Source organism: Leptidea sinapis, chromosome Z (genome assembly GCF_905404315.1).
Source record: "Leptidea sinapis chromosome Z, ilLepSina1.1, whole genome shotgun sequence".
Taxonomy (NCBI): Eukaryota; Metazoa; Arthropoda; class Insecta; order Lepidoptera; family Pieridae; genus Leptidea; species Leptidea sinapis.
Window position 1 is genome coordinate 17,730,472 of NC_066312.1, and position 22,087 is coordinate 17,752,558.

The window sequence follows — 22,087 nt, forward strand, 5'->3', positions numbered from 1 at the left end:
ATTTTTATTAAAAATTGTTTTATAGATTATTTGTTTTATTATATTTTATTAAATTAATATTATAATTGAAAGCTGGTTAATATAAATATTATACATATTTAAACTTTATCAATAAAATATATTTATTGTTATCAGGTGGTTATCATATAAAATTCTCCTGTCAAAAGTCAAAGCCTGCTTTTAACAAGGAAATGACGAGGAAACGCCGCAGGGCATCGGCGTGCAACCTCCATTTAATTTACTATCGTAACATCTAATCCTAACTCGTAACCAAGTTTCATTTACTTTAGTTGAGAAATACGAAGCTCTTTTAGCCACAAAGCTTACGTTGTATTGCTTTGTCGTTGCTACATTTTATTTCGTTTCAGGACTTCTTTGAAATTTTAAATTAATTGAATGCTGTGGGATTTCTTACATAACAAGTCTGGCCATAAATATGATTAAATTTTATTTTTATTTAATTCAAAGGTGGAACGCCTCTTTGGTTAAAAACATCTATCATTTCCTGCCATTTTACAAACATTTTCGAGGTTAATATTAAATCTAAGAACATAAAAGGCTAGGCGGCCACATGCTTTTTTTAGTAAAATAAAGGACTAAACGAGCAGGACGTTCAGGTGATGGTAATTGATACGCCCTGCACATTACCGCTCAAGATTTTTGAAAAACCTAAAAATTCTGAGCGACACTACAATAATTGCGCTCGTCACCTTGACACATAAGATGTTAAGCCTCATTTTCCCAGTAATTACACAAGGTACGACGCCCTTCAGACTGAAACAATATTGGAACTTGAGATATTATTAGACCGAAACACGCTATTAGAACTCAAAAACCCACTTGAATTCGTTCATGTTTCATCAAAGAAGAACAGAAGCGTGGTGCTTGTCGTCAATATACAGGCATAGCCTAAGTCAATCTCAAATGATTACACTATAACGAGCAAAATGACAAGGTCCTCCAAAGAAGCCTCACAAGTGATTGAAAAAGTGTAACGTGATCACCATCTTTGCAACAGTGAAAGTTTGGTGGGGGTATAATAAAGAGTCACAAACCTTCATTTTTGTAAAGAAACGAGTAAGAATTATATCAAGCCAGACTGTCTTTAATCAATATTTTTTATTTTTTTTAAATGTACCTTGCACTTTCCAGCAAGGTTCTGTCACTCACAGTCATATGACACGAACTATCCAAGCTTGACTGGAAGTAAATATCCCGGACTTTATAAAAACTGAAAATTGGCTCTCATCTCGGTCTGAACCATGATCTGAACCCATTGAATTACTAATTATGATTTTTTTTAAAAACATGGCATCCTTAAAACGATACGCCGCCATCGAGTCGCTCAAGAAATCTCTGGAACAAGCAGTGTCTAAATTTCGCATGGAATAGTGTGTAAATTCATTGATTTGCGGCCAGACAGATTATAGGCCGCGTTAGAGCCAGAGGCTTCGAATATCATTTAATCATTAATTTACTGCTGATGGTTCATAAATAGATGCATAGAGGGTTTCTCCAATGCAGCAGGTGTGGCGGCGGAAATTTTCGGAAATCTAATGCTGAGGATGCTTTACTCCGTGATGGATACTTTTTTGTTCCCTTTGGGGTGGAGACGAGGGGTCCTTGGGGTACATCGGTACAAAGACTCATAACAGAGTTGTCCAAGCGTGTAACTGATTTGACAGGTAACCCAAGTGCTGGTACGTGCCTCTGTCAGAGGAGAAGTTTGGCCATACAAAGAGTCAACGTTGCCAGCTTCATGGGCACCTTATGTCCTTACATGCCGACCACGATCTTCGCGATATATAATATTTGTAATTAATTAATTTAAATAGATTATTAATGTTTTATTATATTATTTTTTATATAAAGAGTGTTATTAATTAAGTCATGTGTAAATTAAGTTCTAGTTTATAAAAAAAAGAATTGATAATATTATTGTTACTTACATAGTTTTATCAAGGGAAAAACTTTTGAACAATCATTATGAATCACTATGAAAATGAAAAAACAATGGCCCTGAAGTATTTTGGCAATGAATAATGTTTGTCATGGATCTTCATACGCCTGCGAACATCAAATGTAAAATAACTGGTTCGACAAAATAAACACCTGTGTTATTTACAAAGTCAATGAAATGGGTATAAAGGTATAGGCTCGTGCAAGCCGCAAATTGGAATACAAGCGGAATGTAATGTTTGTTTGGTTGATTTAAATTCAATATTGCGATACGTTAAATCGGTAAGCTTACTTTATAATTAACCTTGATTTCATTAAGGGAAACTAAACAATTCTCTGTGTTAGCAATTCTGTTTAACGTACTTGTTGATATATTCAACAGTATGGAGAGTTTACTTTGTTATTAACTATTACATTTTTAACCGACTTCAAGAAGGAGTAGCAAAAAATAACAGTAATCGTTACTAGAAGTAGCATGGCAGAAATGGATGCCTAAATTATGTGATTGATTTTTTATTTCTGTTGATGATTGATGTAGTCCATATTATTTTAGTACAAAATCTAAAGAACTAAAACTCAAATATTAAGGATTTTATCTATATCGGTCATTTGAAAAATTTCGAACAAATTAATCCCTATGTTTTACTACTTCAAGCCGATTTAGATTGAAAAATGTTTACGTATCAAATTACTTATCGTAAAAAAAAACAAATTGATCCATCCGTATACAGCATCGAGCATACCACTCTAAAACTGTACAGTAGTGAAGGGCTTAAGAGCACTACTCGACTAATAATTTAAGCTGTATAAAACGTATGGATAACAAATGAAAGCTTTTAAAACTTTTGTAGCGGACATGTACAGGTTTTATAAATAATTGTTATTTTTAATCCATTCATTTTTGTAAATTTAAAAATATCTCCTTCATATGCAATACCCGCTATAAGGTACACATAAATAGATTGGAAAAAAAGAGAGACTGGGTATCTTCTCATAGATGTATGTTTGTCTTTTTTAACAGGTTTACAATATCTTATCGTCGGTGTCGTGTGCAAGTAGTAGATGTAGAATAAAATGAATGAATGAATGAAATTTGTATTTGACGGTTAGATGAAGGAAGTAGGTGATGAAGTAATATTTGAGTTTTTTGATTGGTCGAGGTGTATGTAATAATATAAACGTAATACGGTCGATGATATGAAATCTGGTGTCGACATCCTCCTGGCCGTTGAAAGCTCCTTTATTTTAACAAGTTTCCTCTGAAGTCGGTAGTGGACAAATCTTGTTGAGGGCTTTTCTTATTGTTCCACCCAAGGTAGAAATATTCGCAACGGGAGGAATATTGTCGTTGCCCGGAAACTGTTTGACTTTGGGGCCCATGTGCCAACATAAAGGGGGCAAGTTTTCCTCCTTTATTAAGACGAGATCATTGAGCTCGATATATCGACTCTAAGTGCGCCACTTAGAGCGCTGCTGCAGCTCAGAAACATATCCTTCGTCCATCACTGCCAGAAGTGTTGTCTAGCCTGCTCCAGACGCTGGTAACGGTCGAGGTTTTTGGTATTCAAGTACTGATTATAACTTACAGCTTACAAATTTTAACAGTTACAGTTACCTTAAGAGATATATAAGATATGATGATATTCAATGATATTTAATACTATAATATCATTGATGATATTATATAAAATTATTAATAATGTATTAAATTATTCATCTATTACTCTGTTGACAACCCAATGACAATTATTTCTGATGTAGTTACTATATGATAATATAAGGGAATCAATCTGAACAAATTAGTCATAAAAAAACTGTTAGCGTTCCGGAAACTATTGATGATAGAACAAAAAAATCTTCTACAGTGTTATAGAACGTATCAATATCTACAAAACAATCCACGGTACTATATGCACAACTACTGTAGTTATGCATATTCGTATTATTATGTTCATATTTAATGTTCAAATTTTTTATTTACATGTGTTTTTTTAAAGTCCACTTCACATTTTAAGAGTTAATAAGTTAAACGCTAAGAAACAAAGCAAAAATTTATGATTTAATGTCAGATGTTTATGATTTATGTTTACTCGGTAGCACAGTGTTCGGAATTCATCCATAATTCATTTTATTTCAAAGTTTGAACTTATTTTACAAATACCTCTATAATGTATATGTGTGTGTCATTCAAGCAGTGGTGTGCTATATTTATTTTAATGTATTTATAAGGCATTTTGTATAAGAAAAATAGCTTTATGCACTACTTCAACATCTAAACTTTAACGGTGTTAAATTTCGGGTAAATCCGTTCGCGCAATTCGAAAAATGTATTCAAAGTTTTCGCTTTACGTAGTAATATATAGATGAATAAATAAATATAAAAGGATTTTAATTATATCAATGTTTAAAAAAAATCATTTTCGTATTGTTTTTGAAAGCCTCCGCAAAACACTAAATCGAAACTATTTTGTTTGTGTTCTTAATACATCATATTGTAAAGTACAAAATATTTGAATTATCCCAAAATCTCCGTTTAAAAAGTCTGTGCACAAACATAGGACAATATTATTTCTATTTCTTAAAATATATTTGATATTGTCCTAGTAAACATTCAGCACTTGCTGCTATAAAACAATAAAATATAATCTATCTATATATATAAAAATGAATTGCTGTTCGTTAGTCTCGCTAAAACTCGAGAACGGCTGGACCGAATTGGCTAATTTTGGTCTTGAATTATTTGTGAAAGTCCAGAGAAGGTTTAAAATATGAAATGATCGGAATTAAATAAACGAAACACTTTTGTTTTTTGAAAGAATAGTTCAAAATGAATAACTAATTAGAATTTTTATACATAATATCTTTCTAACTTTCTCAGGAGGTAAAAAATAAACATAATTTTAGCTAACTATAGTTGGTAGATTAACTACAGTTGTTAATTTCTTCTTCTGATAGATAGTATCAGATAATTATTATGTAGATTGATAAATCTTAAGTTTTGTCAGAAATTTAATTTCTATATTGATATTGAGGTTTCTTTTTGTGGTAAACGCACAAACCTGCGTCTTCTGCGGGGGATATGGGGCAAAAGAGAAAGGGCAAGAGAGGACTCGATAGAAGACTTATTCAAAATGGTTTAATATTTTGAAGTTTAAGACAGGACAAATTTCATCCCACCCAGTTTCTATGGTTACTTGAACGATACTGGATATATTATAACAAAAGTCCAAAGTGGCTACTCATCATTAAGCTTATTATTAAAACTTCATGATAAACACGATACACTAAAAGAAAATATAACAGAGCTAGGGATTAATATGTTTCGCTTTTAACAACTACTCGCTGGAAACATAAATTAATCCGGTCGCAGACTTTTTAAATCGGTACTTCAAATATCATAGCTGAATATAGCTCCAACTACGTAAATATTTCAGTTAAAACAACCGAGCTACAGGTAGTTTTTGAGCTACACAACACTCTACAGGTTGCCTTAGTGACTTATAAAACAGAGGTAGAATAACTCATGTTAAATGGGATACTATCCACCCTTCCTTTGATACTCGATCCACGCGCATCTTACCAAGGGGCTTTGGAAATTTAACCCTCGATTAATTGCTTGACTGTTTTGCATATATATCTATCTATATATATAAAAATGAATTGCTGTTCGTTAGTCTCGCTCGACTGGACCGATTTGGCAAATTTTGGTCTAGAATTATTTGTGGAAGTCCAGAGAAGGTTTAAAAGGTGAATAAATAGGAAAATGCTGCTAACTTAAATAAAAACAACAAATTTGTTTTTCCTTTGATGTGTCCATACATCATTTCTATGAAAGAATTTATTGACGCACGATGTGACAGTTCTGCTGTGAAACAATTTCATTACGAGAGCAGGGTGCATATTTTAGGAAGTAATTTTGATGTTATGATATATTAATGACAAATTCATATAAAAACATTATTTTATTTATTATATACAGAACAACGTCTGTCGGGACAGCTAGTATTTTATAATTATTATGTAGTAACAACAATATTACAGTTAACGGCTAGTTTGTTTATACGTAGTTTTTCGATGGAATTTATTTCTGCAGTGAAAATGTCTTCTCGAAAATGATTAAAAAAGGGCACATAAAAGTCACAAACATAATTAACAGCATAAACTGAACCACACTGTACTAAGACTGGCTAGCTGAGAGATCGAATTTGTTAAAATATTGAAAGGTATTCGTTGGAATTATGGATGGGTACAAAATGTTAAGCTCGCGTTAGGACACGTGACCTGATAGAAAATTCGTAAAACAGTCGTTGAAGTTGTGGATGAAAGTTGATTTTTCTGAGAGATTATTAATAATTGTAATAGTTCTGAAGTGTTAAATTTTTTATGTAAAATAAATTGTCATTTTAGTGTACGATAGCGATTAAATGAATATTGTAAATGCTAGTACTTTTATACTGATAAATAAAGCAATACGAAATTATTCCCTAAACTTTCCAAAATATTCTAAAATGCACAACGTAATTCTCTATATAATAATGTTCAAGTTTTATGCGGGGACTCCCGGAGTGCAACCTTTATTTGTTTCTAAGTTGCCGTTACTGTTGACTTAAGGCTTAGCGCGCACTCAAAGCGATGTCTATAAATACGGACTTCGACTCAACTCGCTAGATAAGTCTGAGTAAACTCTAAGTTTGCTTTATAGATCTTAGCCTAACACACGTGTTAGGCTAAGATCTATAAAGCAAACGTCAGGAGTATTAACCTCACGAGGTTAATACTCCTGTACACGAGAGGGAGTGTCTGTTCGAACACTAGGTATATTATATTGGACAAGGATTTTCTATATTTATTTTTATGCAGTAAAATCCTATCAGCACTGTCGTAATTTGATACTGCCTTCGTCTTGTTCTTTAAAAGCCTCATTTCTATTGTGTGTGATCACAATTTTTATATTAAATGCCATTTATCAGTAAATGATTAAAATAATTCAGAATCGAAGGAAATTTTTATTGGAATCAGACCCGGTTTTGGCATTATTGTTTTGTTATAAATGAGACCGCCACTTTTATCATAGATATTCGTCTTTATGTTATTAATAGTGACTATTTTGTATCGCAGGTTACACCGAGGAGCAGCCTTCCACTCAGTTCACCGCTCAGCTTCCGACCGAGGTGAGTCCGGTTCCTCCGGGCCCCTCCCAGCCGGCACCTCAGCCTGTCTCCTACGCTCTTCTGCAACTTTCCAACTCTGATTCGACTGAAACGCCCTTTCTACAAGTACAAATCCAATCTTCGCCTATCTCCCCTCCTTTGCCACCGGCGAGCGGCAAGTCTAACTCAATGTGTTACACGAGTAGTGGAACTCTCCTCTCTCTACCACCAAAGAAGAAGGACATATATCGTCCATATTGTTTAGGAGATCGCGATTATCTTCAGCGACCGGAAGAGGATCTCAATGCAGCCCACGCGATACTAGATCTGAGCCAACACGCTGTTTACCTTACCACACCGCCGAGAGCTGAGCCATCACCTGTTGAGCCACCGCCCCCCGCACCTCCCGAGCCCCCGCAAGAGCAATCCACCGACCGGGCTCGGGAAACTGTAGCTTATACATACGACGCTTTCTTTGTCAGCGACGGGCGATCTAAGCGAAGGAATTACGCAAACGCACCAGTAGAATGTGCACAACAACCTGAACACAAGTCGAAGTATACCTGCAGCGAATGTGGAAAGCGCTATGCCACATCCTCGAACCTTTCCCGACACAAACAAACTCACCGCAGTCTGGATTCGATGGCAGCGAAGCGTTGCGGAGAATGCGGTAAGGCATACGTGTCCATGCCCGCCCTCGCTATGCACGTGCTCACTCACCAGCTGTCGCATGTGTGCGGTGTATGCGGAAAGCTGTTCTCCCGTCCGTGGCTGCTGCAAGGACATCTCCGCTCCCACACTGGAGAGAAACCCTACGGATGTGCGCATTGCGGCAAGGCATTCGCAGATCGCTCCAACTTACGTGCGCACATGCAGACTCATTCTTCAGATAAGAACTTCGAGTGTTCAAGATGTCACAAAACATTTGCTCTGAAAAGCTACCTCAATAAGCATCAAGAGTCAGCCTGTGTACGAGAGGACGACCCGTCTTCGCCCGCTCCCACATCCGCGTCCGAATCAGGCTAGGTTACCAGCGCTTTATATATGTATGTAATTAGGGACCGTTGGGTTAACTGACTAACTTAAAGTATTACTATGAATTTAGTTGTTTAGAGTAATATAAATTTACAAATTAATAATAGTACATAGGAGGCGACTGGCGGCCGGGTGGCGTTCGAACGCGTCAGCCGGCCTGCGGTGCCGCAATCGAGCAACGTTTCGCAAACAACGAATACTGTAATCCCCTAGGAAGGCGTATCTGCCTTTGGTCGCGCGGATTAGACCGGCGGCCGCGTCCTCTTAAACATGTACATATTAACAGTAAATATACCCTTATATATATAGAAGTAACGAAATACGAATGAAATTAATATCTTTTGTAGGAAATTTTTACAAGCGCAACGTAGGTTAGAGATTATCAGCGTGTAAGTATATTTGAGGTGCGAGGGTCGAGGAGTTATAGTTCAGTGAAGGCGGTGGAGCGCATATGTCGGGATGCGCCGCATCCGTCTCGGTGGGGACTTGCCGAAACTTTCCGTCCGAAGCTCCGCACGGGGACCGCTCCGCTCGCCGCTCACCGCTCCGCTAGTCGCTCGTCACTCGCCCCTCGCCGGCCGTCGCCGCCGCCTCGCTCCTACCAGTGCCTTAGCGGCGACTAAGCGCCGCACCCGTCCCGCTACCGCTAAGCACTCGCCAAAGTCTTCCAAACACATTTACTAATTCACAGTGAAGCTAGGCCCTGTCACTACGAGTTTTCGTCAGTGTTTATTCATTGCTAGGCATTTTAGCATCAGTTTAGCTTCATTTCTCCTGCGCTTTACTTGACGAACAAAACCATAAAATTTGGGTAAATGAATGGTCGGGTTACACAATATACCGAAATATAAGATTAAAGAAGTTATCCTTTTGTCTACAAAGTTAATGATACGATAGCATAGCTATATCAAATCTAATGAGTACATGTAAATTTAAATATTTTATATTATCTCAATCTTGAACTTCAAAAAATTATATTTAACTTCAATTAAATTGTACTTTTAAAAAATTATATTTACGACGAAACTTATCGTTTTCATAAGAAAAAGTACATAAATTTTTAATAACACTTTATTATATTACATATTCGATCGATTAAACTTAAAATTATACGTATACATTTGCAAATTTTTGTAATCACTATTATAACGAAACCTTTTTTATAAGGTTCCTTGTTGCTCCCGAACAACAAAATTACTCGTATTTACTCAATTTAAACTAATTAAGAAAAAAATATATACACATAAAAAAGTATTTCTTGTTCTCGAAATCTGTCGATTAATAACGATATGAGAAGCTTTGTGCTATTGGACAAATAAATTTATAGAAACTCAAAATTGTTTACAACTATTATTATACAAAAAGACATTCTACTGAACCGACAAACTGTTGTTTATCGCAATAATTGGATATATTATGCGTTTACTATATATCCCTTTTGGCATCAGTATGTTTTAAAAGTACAAATGCTTACTGAGGTTATTTAATAATGTTGTTTTTGCTTAATAGCCTAAAATTGTAAAAAAAAATTGCTATTAGCGCAACGCAGCATGATATAACTCTCGTTCTGGGCGGGCGGTGGCAAATGACGGCTTCTTTAGGTGACAGGCCGATGCCTGTGAGGCAATCCTCATTATGCAGTGCATAAGCCTAGATTGAGTGTGTTATTAGCGTCAAGAAAAACGTAACTGGCAATAAACTTTTTAAGATAGTATTAATGTAGGTTAAGGAGACGAGAGCACGAGGTGTTCGGGAGGAATGGGTATTCGAAAAGCAATAATAATGTAGTAATTATGTCGCGCAACTGTCAATCGACGGAGCTGACTTAAATATTTTCGTGTAGCGTTCAGTAGATATTGTAAGCGGTATGTAGCGACTGACTCATATTGATCATAGCTGCATTATAAACGCGACCAATTAGCAAAGAAGACTATTAGCGTTACTCACTTAGATAAAGCGAAGTAGAATAGGTCGATTTAAGGATTATATGAGGCTGTCACTACATCACCAATTGCACTATAATATGTCATAAAAAGTATTCTCTTTTAGGTAGAGCCTCGCGGGTCAATTTGTGAATTTGTTTAATACTGTCAATTAAGAGAATCTTCTCTTTAAAAAGTTTAGTGAATTTGAAATGTAATAACTGTCAATTCATTGTTTTATTAAGCGTGTGCATTTTAAATATTTAATTGTCTTCAATTAGATGTGTTGTTGTTTTCGTATCTTTGTTTTATTTTATCATTAGTAGTTTGACTTTATTGTTTTCGTTGATGTGGCGTTGGTAAGTTGCAGTTTAAAAAGTTTTGCTGTAACATAGCTTAGTACAAGTTTGCGCGAAGAAGAGCAATATAATGTAAATCGATAAGCAATATTAGAATAAGATATTATTCGTATTTCACACGTTGTATATTACGTATGTATAAAATTGTATATTTAGTAGTTTTATAGATGATTTTGGTGCTTTGGAGTACAGTATTAAACGAATCACACATCGAATATAAAACATAATTTATAAATTATTGTGATATTCTGTTTCAAAATTTATAAATGTTTCGAATTAATAAAATAAAATCTTTTATTTATTATATCTATTTCACTTGAATTACATTTACAACAAAGTTTCTTTATTAAATAGCATAGCGTGTGTACTCCGACGCATATTCTTCTATCATAACTACGATAATATATTTAGCTATTACATACATTCGTTTTGTAGAATAATGCAAAATTATTGTGGCTTTTAATATATTAATGAAAAAAAAAAACAAAAAATGAGAAAATATTTTATCCAAATATTTATACTAATGTTATTGTAGTTGTAGTTATTCTAAACTTAGTAGTCGGTGAAATTAAATTGACTCTATTAAGTATAGTTAACATATACAAAACATACTAAAAATGGTTAAAAAATGTAAATACCAATTCATTGTGTACCAAAATATTACTTCTTTACAATTTTCGTAGTCCTAGAACTTAGAAGACTTATCTTAAGTAATTAAGTATTATTAGCAGTATATTATTATCGTAAGTACAACTAAAAGAATTGTTTTTTTTTTTTAATTTTCTTAATACACATCATTATTTTGTCATCGAATATTTTTTAAACAAGCGGTTCCTTACACATTATTTCATTTTAACAGAGAAATAATTTTTCGTTAAATTAAGCCATAATGGAACCAAAGTTCGTTTGTGATCGCAGTTTGTTGAATGAATTAGTAATTTGTTTTATCTCCATCAAATTATATTGACAATAATCCTATTGGATTTACTCAGTTCACACACAAGGATAACTCTAGCGATAGATATCTAAAAATGTAATTATAATAGCATAGAGTAGATATATCTGTCTACTTACGTCGAAAGCAATAATAATACAAAACTCTGTAAAACTGAAAACTTTCCTGCCTAAAAGCAACTTGCAATGTAACAAAAAAATATATAATTTTGTGTACCGTTTGTTACACTTTCATTCTAAGGTTAAGGTTATTTGCAACTTTAAAGACGTTGACGTTCCAAATAACATTTTCTAACTTCAACGTAAATATACACGGTTTTTGAATAATGAAATAAGTTACTTATATGGATACAGAACTTTTAGAGTTACCAAAATACAAATAATTTAAAAAACTCAGACATAAGCGTATATAACGAGGTATATCTATAAAATTAAAATAATAAAAACAAGCAATATAAAAGCAATATTATTATAAGCATGATATTATAATGACTAAGCAATAATTAACTAAACGAAAAGCAATATCTAGTCTATTTGTATTTTATAGCTCTTTTTCGTATACTCCCTTTGGAATACAGAGGATATTGGTTTTAATAATGATTAAATGCATAATATTGATAAGCATATAATATATTAAATGACAATTCAACAACAGGAAATATACCATTGTTACATTCATATATTTTTCTCGAAGTATGTTAAGAGGAATGAAAACGCCAAACTGTGGTGGTAGTCGTAAAAGGCAGATAATAAAAACATAACATAAAACACCAGACATTTGTTTAAAATGTCATTTAAATATGTATATTGATAAATTAAATTTAAATTCATGATGTAGTTTCGGAGTTTACAATTTTCCGAAGCTTTTTATGATCTGAAGTATAAGTTTAAGTAAATTAAGGAAATTTGTAAGCAATAATTACAACGAGCAATAAACACAATCGAAATTCTACAACGAATTGTTTCATCAACGTTTATATTTAAGAGACAATGCTTTTTATTGCAACATAATATAGGGTTCATAATTTTAAGAGGTTTATTATATTGTTTTCATGTTTAAAAGTAAAATATTTATTTTAGAAGATTTTAAAATGTTTTAAAGCTTTTGTTATTGTTTTCAAGTATCACGTTTTGTTCTAGTCGCGTTTTAATTATTTATTGATAATAATATTATTATTTTAAATTTAGAAGTAATGATATACCGGTAGTTGTAGTAAATAACGTGATTAATAATATGTGATGGAAAATAACGTGGTAGAAATTAATGAAACTTTGATGCAGAAAAACCATGGTACCTACTAGTCTGCCATTGAAATTTAGTAGTTTAGAATAGAGGTCGAGTGGTATTCGATTCTTTTCTTATCAAAGTTTTATTAATGTAGTGCAGGGCGAAGGATATTCTTCGATAGTTGCCTTAGTCCGTTTTAAAACGGTCAATATTAACGAAAAGCAATAGTTATCGAAATAATTGTGACTTGTATTTGTCAGGATTTACATAAATGAAGAAAATTTGTAAGTTAGCCAACGACTATACCTTGATAAAGCCTTTGGGTCTGAATACATGACTCATTGGAATAAGTAAATTTTTATTGTGTACCTATTTAACTCTTCAGACAATAGTCTTTTGTACAAGTTAAGAACATTAAATCAGATTAGAATAAGATGCATAAAAGTATATTATCATTCTGAAGTATATAATGTTGTAGGTATGACGTACATACAAGCCTAAACAGGTAACAGAAGGTTAGTTTCGTTACTATAAAACTTATAAGTATACAAATACATTAAGGTACCATGACGTAGCAAGTGATTTTCAAAATATATATCAAATATAATCTTTAGGTTTCTTGAAGACATTTTTGTTCAAGTGTGTAGTAACGGAGATATACCTACTGTACTTTTTAGCGCAAAAAATATCTTATTGAAAAAAATAATTATTTTTCTTATATTTCTATAATTTTAATAATATTGGTTTATCTTTACGATTGAATGATTTAATTTTATTATAATATTTTGAAAATCAATGCCGCTCTGCTTTCCTACTAAATAAATGTTCTATCAAAACTGCCATAGCTTTTACTATATCAAGTTTATATAAAATAGACATAACTCTTTGAATTTAAAAAGATAATAAGAACAGAATCAAATTAATAATAAACAATAAGTAAAATTCCCCTTCATGGCCTGATATTTCGAACCCTATTTAGGTAATTTTATACTTACATTATTCTTCCATAAAAAACTAAAAATCGCACGTCATCCTAAGTACCTAATATCCAATACAAAAATTACTTAGAAGTAGTGAGTCAATTTTTATTCAATTAATCCTTCCTATTAATCAATTATTGTAATTAGTGTTTAGGTACAGAAATACCTACTTATTAGATGATTAGGTATCCCTGCATAAATTTAAACTATGTATATTAATTAGAACGTACCTATTATACCCAATTTAAATACCATAATCATATTATGATAAATTATATTAATTTTCAAATCTCTTACTATTTTTTTCTCACATGACCCCTAACAAACAGTACTACATCTATAATGATAATAGAAAATATTAAGCTTTCTTGATTTTTTAAAACCAATTACTTACCCAAATAAAAAATATACTTAGTACGGTATATGTGAACACAGCTACGAATATAAATAGCAATATTATACGTAAAAGGTATAAAAAGTAAGGCCTATCAAAAGGTTATATAATATATGTATACTTAGCTCCCAATATTGGATCACAATTATATCAGGAACACAGTTAATTGAGAGTATACATATATACAATAAAATTACCATGTCTGCTATCAGTAACGTCTTAGTCACTAGCTAGGCGTAGTGGCTTTTATTATTTAATTAAACTTAGATATTAGCCAAACACTCATCTATGTCTTTTGCAAAAAAAAAAAAAAACTCCATTCCAGTTAACATCCACCTAAGATTAACCTAGAAATAAGTATCTTGGGTCCACTGCATTCTATTTGGCTTTCGTAGAAGCCGATTTCGTGAAAGGTGGGTTGAATATTGAATTACAGCCCTTGTTAGATATAAGAAATCGTACATAACTAGTTTGCTGTACATTACCTGTAAAACATAATATGTACTATCCGAGCACACTTCTAAGTATTGATGCGAACATTAATTATTCTCAAATAAATTAATGATGAAATATACAATGAGCGATTTACTACAATCGTCCGTCTCATACAAATGTTCTGCTTGGAAAAATGTATTATGTTCAAAATCACGACACCTGTACACCATGATCAGTTAAACATAAACATACGAAACAGTGTAAGCAGCGGTTCTCATTACTTTTGTGTTATTCTACCAATAAAACTGTATTGTAATTAATAATCTAGTTTTATTTCACCCAACAAGTCAAATTAATTACTATAATTCCAGCATTAATAATGCTGAAATGTAATGTACGATACAAGATAAGAACAGTTAAAATAACTTTTTTATAGAAATAAACATGCAAATCCTTTTAATGGCTTGGCGTTAGTCTAATAAACACTCTCTCTCATTCTCAAACAGTTAGTCTAGGCTTCCTTCAGATTGCGCCATTTACCCGTTTCTTTTTAAATAAGGTATTAAGCAATTAAACAACTAAATACCACGACCTAGAAGTGTGTACCAGATGGTTGCTGGTACGAAACTGTGGCAAAATATATCTTACCGTCAGCCTAAAAATTATTATGCAGGAAGTAGGCGGGAGCATCTATCGTCTATTTAAATGAAAATAAAAAAGCCTGTTATTTCCTACAGCTTATAAAACATGAAGAATGAAGTATATTAGATTAAGTTAGTTTCCCTACATACAATTATTAGTTTTGTTAGTAATTAACTTTGATTCCTAAAATTTACTTGTGTTACATTTTCCTTAATCTTATATTATTATTCTTCATTCTGTAAGAACTCCTCTATAGGTGAAGGCCTCACCATCGTCTATTTAAATGCATCAAATAACGACGTTTCCTTCGACTTACTGCTAGTTGTTTTTTTTTTATTAATTATTACACTAATCAGCTTATAAACTTTCATCACGAAGGCACCCGGTATTTGTGAGTGATGTGAAATGATATGAAACAAATTAAAACAGCTTTTCTTATCGCCGTTTTTATCCGCCTTTATCGCCCAAATTATATGTGTATGTGAATTTTCATGAGTCGTGTAATGTTTCATTCATTAGAAATGATACGTTACTCGAATGGTTGGCTCAGTGGAAGAGCGCTCGGACTCCGTGAGGTCGCGGGTTCGAGTCCCGCATTGTTCATAAATTTTGTTTACAAATTGAATTTGTTTAATTAATCCCAGAAGTGAGGGTTATCACTTTAAAAAATAACAAATTATTCTTTCATTTACTTTTGGTTTCTTCGTCCATTATTAGGACCCATAAGCCCACTATAAGGACAGGCAAAGGGTTCGAGCCCATACAGCCATATTCGTTACTATTCAATAACAACGTCATATTGATATGTGGTAATAATAATCTAACCGTAGATTAAGGATTGATCCCCGCTGCGCTCCAACTAGATACCGCAGGCGTAGTCGCAAAGTGCGGCAAGTAATAGTACGCCCAAGTGGGCGCGCTCGAGCTTGTCTCGGATAATGTGTGACGTTGACGTGGTACATGTTCTGTTAAAATTTGCTAAAATATATTTAAACTAAAATGCCGGGTTCCGTAGTAAACTTTGTAAAAATAATACTACAAGAAATAAGAAAGACAGTAAGATCACATATCATCAGTATAAGAATTTTGTACTTTATTACTTTCAAAGTAAAATAACACGAAGCGTATGTTTCAAATTTGAAAGATGCCATTGAGTGTCAAGATACGACGCACACAAGCAAATAATAGTTGCCGTAGTAAAAACAGCTAATGTTCATAGGTAGTTGTATATAGTTGGAGCGCAGCGGAAACCATTCTTTAATCTAAGAATCTAACCTTCAATTCTTATTATTAATTATTTTATTTAATGAGGGAAACTTTTAGAATGTGCTTTTAAAAGTTGTATCAATGTATTATAAATAGAATATTACATAAGAATAAAAGAGAAAATCAAGAACCTGATAATGAATTGTACTTGTAAAAAGTGTAAGTGTTTATTTTCTAATAAAAAATATCAATATAACTCTATATTATTCTTTGTAAGATATATACAATCTCACTTGTTAAAATAATATAATTTTAAAGTATTTTTTTTAATTTTAGTTAAAAAAAATACTTTAAAATTATATTATTTAAAAGTTGGCATTACCTCTACCTAGTAGAGGTAATGCCAACTTTGCTCAACAGATAAGGTTATATCGTCAGCGTTCTCGAGAAAAAAAATAGCAAAATTTTACAATGCTCCTAGCTCTTCAGCAATAGGTACGTGAGTGATCGGCTTTGTTGGTAACACGGCGTTAATAATTGTATATTTCTCAGGTATATTGTTCAAATCCGTGACAAACAAATACACCTAATATTTTCAAAAAATATTACCGAGCATTTTAAATCTATTTTTTTAAAACAAAAAGTTTACAAAATCTTTCGTATCGCGTTACGTAAAGAAGTAAAAGTAAGAAAATGGCGGAGTCTCAGGAACATATTACTCTTTTATTAATATGTAAAAATATAAGAGAAGTCAAGAACCTGCTAATAACGTCTAAAAAAAGTTGTTTATTTTTAATGAATAATATAAATATAACATTTTATATCATTCTTTATAAAATATATAAAATCTCACTTGTTAATTTGTTGTTCTTTTATGAGTTTATTTCATCTGCGTTCGCGAGAAAAAAAATACGGGTTGCACTCCGGGAGTGCCGACAGAAGTGAAAACTTGAACATTAACGATGTGCATTTTTGAATATATTGGAATGCTAATGGGGAATAATTTCGCTCGGATTACTTTATTATCAGTATAAAAGTACTAGCATATATGTAATTAAATTCAATACACATTTATTGCGATATCGTACCTACACAAGAATGACAATTTATATTACATAAAAAATTTAACACTTCAGAACTATCATGTTTATATTATATTTTATATTAAAAAGTTTATCTCTTAGAAATATCAACGTTAATGCATAATTTCAACGACTGTGTTACGAATTTTCGCTCAGGCCGCGTGGTCCTGACGAGAGGTTAACATTTTATACCCATCCCAAGAAAAGTGCTCAACGCCGCTAAAGAAGGTTTCACTTCAAAAATAGCTATCAAATCTAACAATGCTCCTAGCTCTTCAGCAATACGTTACTATTTAGTTGTTAACACGGCTTTAATTAAGAATCATGTACTAAATCTGTCTTCTTAATAACCACAGTGTAATATTACTTCAAGTTTAAAATTACTTCTACCCGTCATGCAGTGACCAAGGTAAGTTACAGACGAAAAGTTTTGAAACTTGGAATAACTTTACTTTGCGGTTGTTCATAGCACCGAATGAGTTATAACCCAATGTATATATTTATTATATTCTTTCTTTCCTTATCTTTTCCTTATGTTTATTATTCTAAAGTTAATTATTATTGAGTTTAACTTCAAGTTAAGTTCAGCGCGTTAAGATTATACACACTTTATTTATCACGTTCGAGCGACCAACTGACATAAAATACACCATGTTATAGTAATTTCATATTTTTTTTGTTTGAGATATTGGATTAAATACAATGTAATAAGATTAGTAGGAGGAAATTATATTATTTTTAGGGAAAAAATTTAACAGTGAATTTTTACGATGCGCGCGCACACCGTCTCGCAAATTCGACACCCTGACGTTAAATGGTGAACTAGACTATTTGTATCATACTTCAGACTAATTTAACTAGAAACAGATACTTCATTTTATTTATTCAATAATTTTATATTATTCAAATATTATTATATTATATCAAATAGGTATGTCGATTAACTTTAGTCTAGATTTCATTTAAAAAAATAATTAAGACATTTGGGTTAACAGCGACACCTGTAGTGTGGTTTAATTCCTATCAAATTCTTTGCTTACGTGAAGAACATTTCAATGATGTAAAGGCTCGATAGAGGGCACTCTGCATGAAACTACAAAAGTGTGAGGAGTGATTGTCAAGTGAATTGTAGTGAGAAGTTTTGTTTTGATAGTGGTTGTATTTAATAAAGTAAAATATTGTAAAATAGCACGAAGAATTACGCTAAATAAGTTCATCGTCTTGCGTGAAAAAAAGTATGTATACTTGTAAAAGTATATGTACAAGTATAAATACTTTTTTTCTTTAATATATTCTATAGTAGGCTGCCCCCACTCAAAATAGCAACAGCCGTTCACGAAGCTTTTTGATTATTTTTCTTGACACGTCCCATAAATTACCGACCTTGTAAAATTATTTGACTAAATTTTACCTGGCACTGAAGAACTAGTCAGGAGAGACTCGGAGATGATAGCATTTTGACCTGAACCGGCGGCCCTGGATAGCCTGCATGAGTCATACGACAATACACTGATCATCAACATGATAAATGTTGACCAAAATACATAACTTTTCACGATATACCGACACTATCAGTTTACCAGTGGGAGGCTCCTCTGCACAGGAAGCCGGCTAGATTATTGGTATCGACATATCAACGGTGCCTATTTAATAAGCATTACCATGCTTCGGTCTGAAGGGCGCCGTAGCTAGTGAAATTACTGGGCAAATGAGACTTAACATCGTATGTCTCAAGCAGACGAGCGCTATTGTAGTACCGCTCAGAATTTTCGGGTTGCTCAAGAATCCTAAGCGGCACTACATTGTAATGGGCAGGGCGTATCAATTACCATCAGTTGAACGTCATGCACGGCTCGTCCCTTACTGTCATAATAAAAAACTACGCAGCTGGCCGTCAACGTGATATGTCCACGATGAACTCTTAAGCGACTGGAATTTTAATGAAATTCGGTACACAATGAGCAGTTGGTATAACTTTGTACATAGGATCATTTTATATTTCTAATTGTGACCTTTAACTATATTACAAGAATAAGAATGAAATGTGACTCCAAGACAGCAAGACTAGTAAAGTCGGCCAAATAGTTCATTGGATAATCCAAACGCTTGATAGACCGCCTCTAGCAAGACCGTAGGTTCTATAACGCAAAGAAAGAAAAATAAATGATTTAAATTCTTCTTAAACAGAAACTCTGGCATAATTGATATAATATTATTTATGTTTTTATATTATAATCTTAGTTCGCAAAATATGGGTCTACACCAACAAAATTAAGAACAAAATACTTACAACACAGCACGCAATTAGGAGGAGCATCCTAGAAGATAAGAAAAACCCAAAAAATAAAGAATTAAAAAGAAACTATTCGGTCGACTAAAAATCTTAGAGCTTAGAATAATAACACTCAGAACGTGAGTAGGCCCAAGCGAAATGAAGCAGTAACAATCCGGCCTTTTAATGCCGAATACGTTTCCCGCCGAGTCAGTGTCACGCTGTCAAGTTCCATAACAAAGAGCGCGCGAAATTTATTAAAAAAATGACTTACTGCACAGTAACAGAGGGTCACAACGCGTCTAATAAGAAAATCATATTACACACGTAAGTACTATTTTACAACTTATAATTTAAGCTAACACATTCGTTAAAACAACAAAATATTTTGTAAATAAATCAGACGCCATTAATAACATAATATGTTGCCAGCTATGAAAAACTATTTATCAGTAGTTCCTCCATTGGGATATTTTTTGTTTTGTTTATTGGTAGATATTGATAGGAGACTATAATGTATGAAGGCACATGATGTGGTATTTAGCGCGATATTGCAATTGTCAATCATTTATGTACATTTCATTATATTCATTTTTCGATTTCCTTCGAATCCCATTGCTATTGAATCGAAGAGAATAATGTTGGAAGCCAACTAAATACACAATATTTTCCGAGTATTTCGATGACAAAGAAAAATATACTACAAAAGGTTACGTAGATTATGTCCGAATGCTGTATCAACAAAAAGGAAAAAAATATATTTGCCACCATTTTACCATTTTCCTATTATTTAATTCATAATTTATTTTCGACTATTAATCAGATTACCGTCACGTTGTTTAGGGACTGTATTTTTGCAAAGACGAAACTCAGAATAGTAAGGATGACCACGATTTAGATAAGACTCGGCTGGTTTCTAATTGACATATGCAATTTTTCTAATTTAATTTTTATTTTTATCATACTTAGTTTACAATCTGAACCAACCGACTTCGAATTCTATTCCGCGCACCAATGACTAATTAAGTAGTGGTAGGCTCCGAACGGAATCTCGCGACCCGATAAATTCGGAAGCCCTTAACCGATATGGCTCATATCATCGTCCACCATCAAGTTCTTCTCGAACAAACATACATGCAGATATATAAACATACATACCAAAATTTGTTTAGGTAAACTCGGAGATCTTGTTTCGCTTGGTCAATAATTCACAGATTACTTACTATACGATTAGTGTTTGCTTGGTGAAAATGAATTTTCTTTACGTATCTGACGTCAAATGTAGGACAGGGACTTGGAATCCATTTTTGACACTTCTCGGAAGTCTACACTACGGAAACAACTAGCCAAGAAAATCTTGCTTCAACGCAAACACAGGAAAAAAATTGTTGTAACAAAAATTATAAAATTCTTATATTTTATTTCTTCTTTCATAACACATTAATTAATCTACTATTTCTCACAATTTACTGTTTTGGGGAAATGTCTATTCACTTGCAACATTATTTGGCTATCCGTGTGCGTGTTAGCGAATGTAAGTACGTGACGCTCACGCACACATTAATACTAATGTTGCTTCTAAATTGACAGGAACTATGAATGAAACTATCGTTCTGAGCGTTATTATTCTTTACTACTATTACTCTGCAACCTTAGGGGTGCTCTTACAAATGCGCTGGCATTGAAATGGAAATTCGCAGGCCAAATTTCAAGTTATACCGATAATAGGTGGACAATTCAGGCAACAAAGTGGAATGTTTGTGGCTTCATCTACAGGATCTACTTTACAGTTGATAAACTGCTCGACCCACAGTATTTGCATTTTAGGAAATTGACTTGAGATGTCGCTCTTGCAATTCTAAACACAGCCACAGCCACAACCTGAGAGTTGAACAAAGCATACAAGATTGTATGACGATACGTCACTCGAACTGTTAGCTTTGTTGGGAGAGCACTCGCACAGAACGCGAAAGGTCGTGGGTTCGAGTTCCGCATCGTTCATAAAATTTTGTTTTCAAATTTTATTTGCGTAGATATTAATCTTAATGTAATCTTAATTAATTTTTATATAATTTGTAAGAACGAAAAAGAAAGAACGAAGAAGAAATTTATGAATGATATAATGAATTATTGTCGACCAATAAATAAAAAGGAATTGGGTTACTAAGAAATCGTATAATTATTCTAAATCACACTTTTTGCATCAATCAATGACAACTACACCATTGGATGGAAGATGTACGCCCTTTTTTTGAGGAGAATTAAGTATCCATTCTTACTCTGCGTTAATAACATTTTTAATAAGGCCAGAGTTTGAACGGATATTTTGAGTGTACTATATTTTTTTATGGAAGAGGAGGACAAATTAACCTATGGGTCAACTGACGGTAAGTGATCACCGCAGCCCACGCTCTCTTGTGACACCAGAGGATTCACAAGAGCGTTGCCGACCAAATAAACACACATATG

At 33.0% G+C, this 22,087-nt stretch overlaps 1 protein-coding gene across 1 annotated transcript in view; it reads left to right on the plus strand.

Moving 5' to 3' along the window:
* The window catches only part of LOC126978851 (transcriptional repressor scratch 2-like), a 47,205-nt gene extending 38,169 nt beyond the window's left edge, over positions 1-9,036 (plus strand). The window contains exon 2 of the mRNA XM_050827961.1: positions 7,078-9,036. Coding sequence (XP_050683918.1) covers positions 7,078-8,135 — 1,058 coding nt within the window. The 3' untranslated portion in view covers positions 8,136-9,036. The remainder of the gene's footprint in view (positions 1-7,077) is intronic.
* The last annotated feature ends 13,051 nt before the right edge of the window (positions 9,037-22,087 follow it).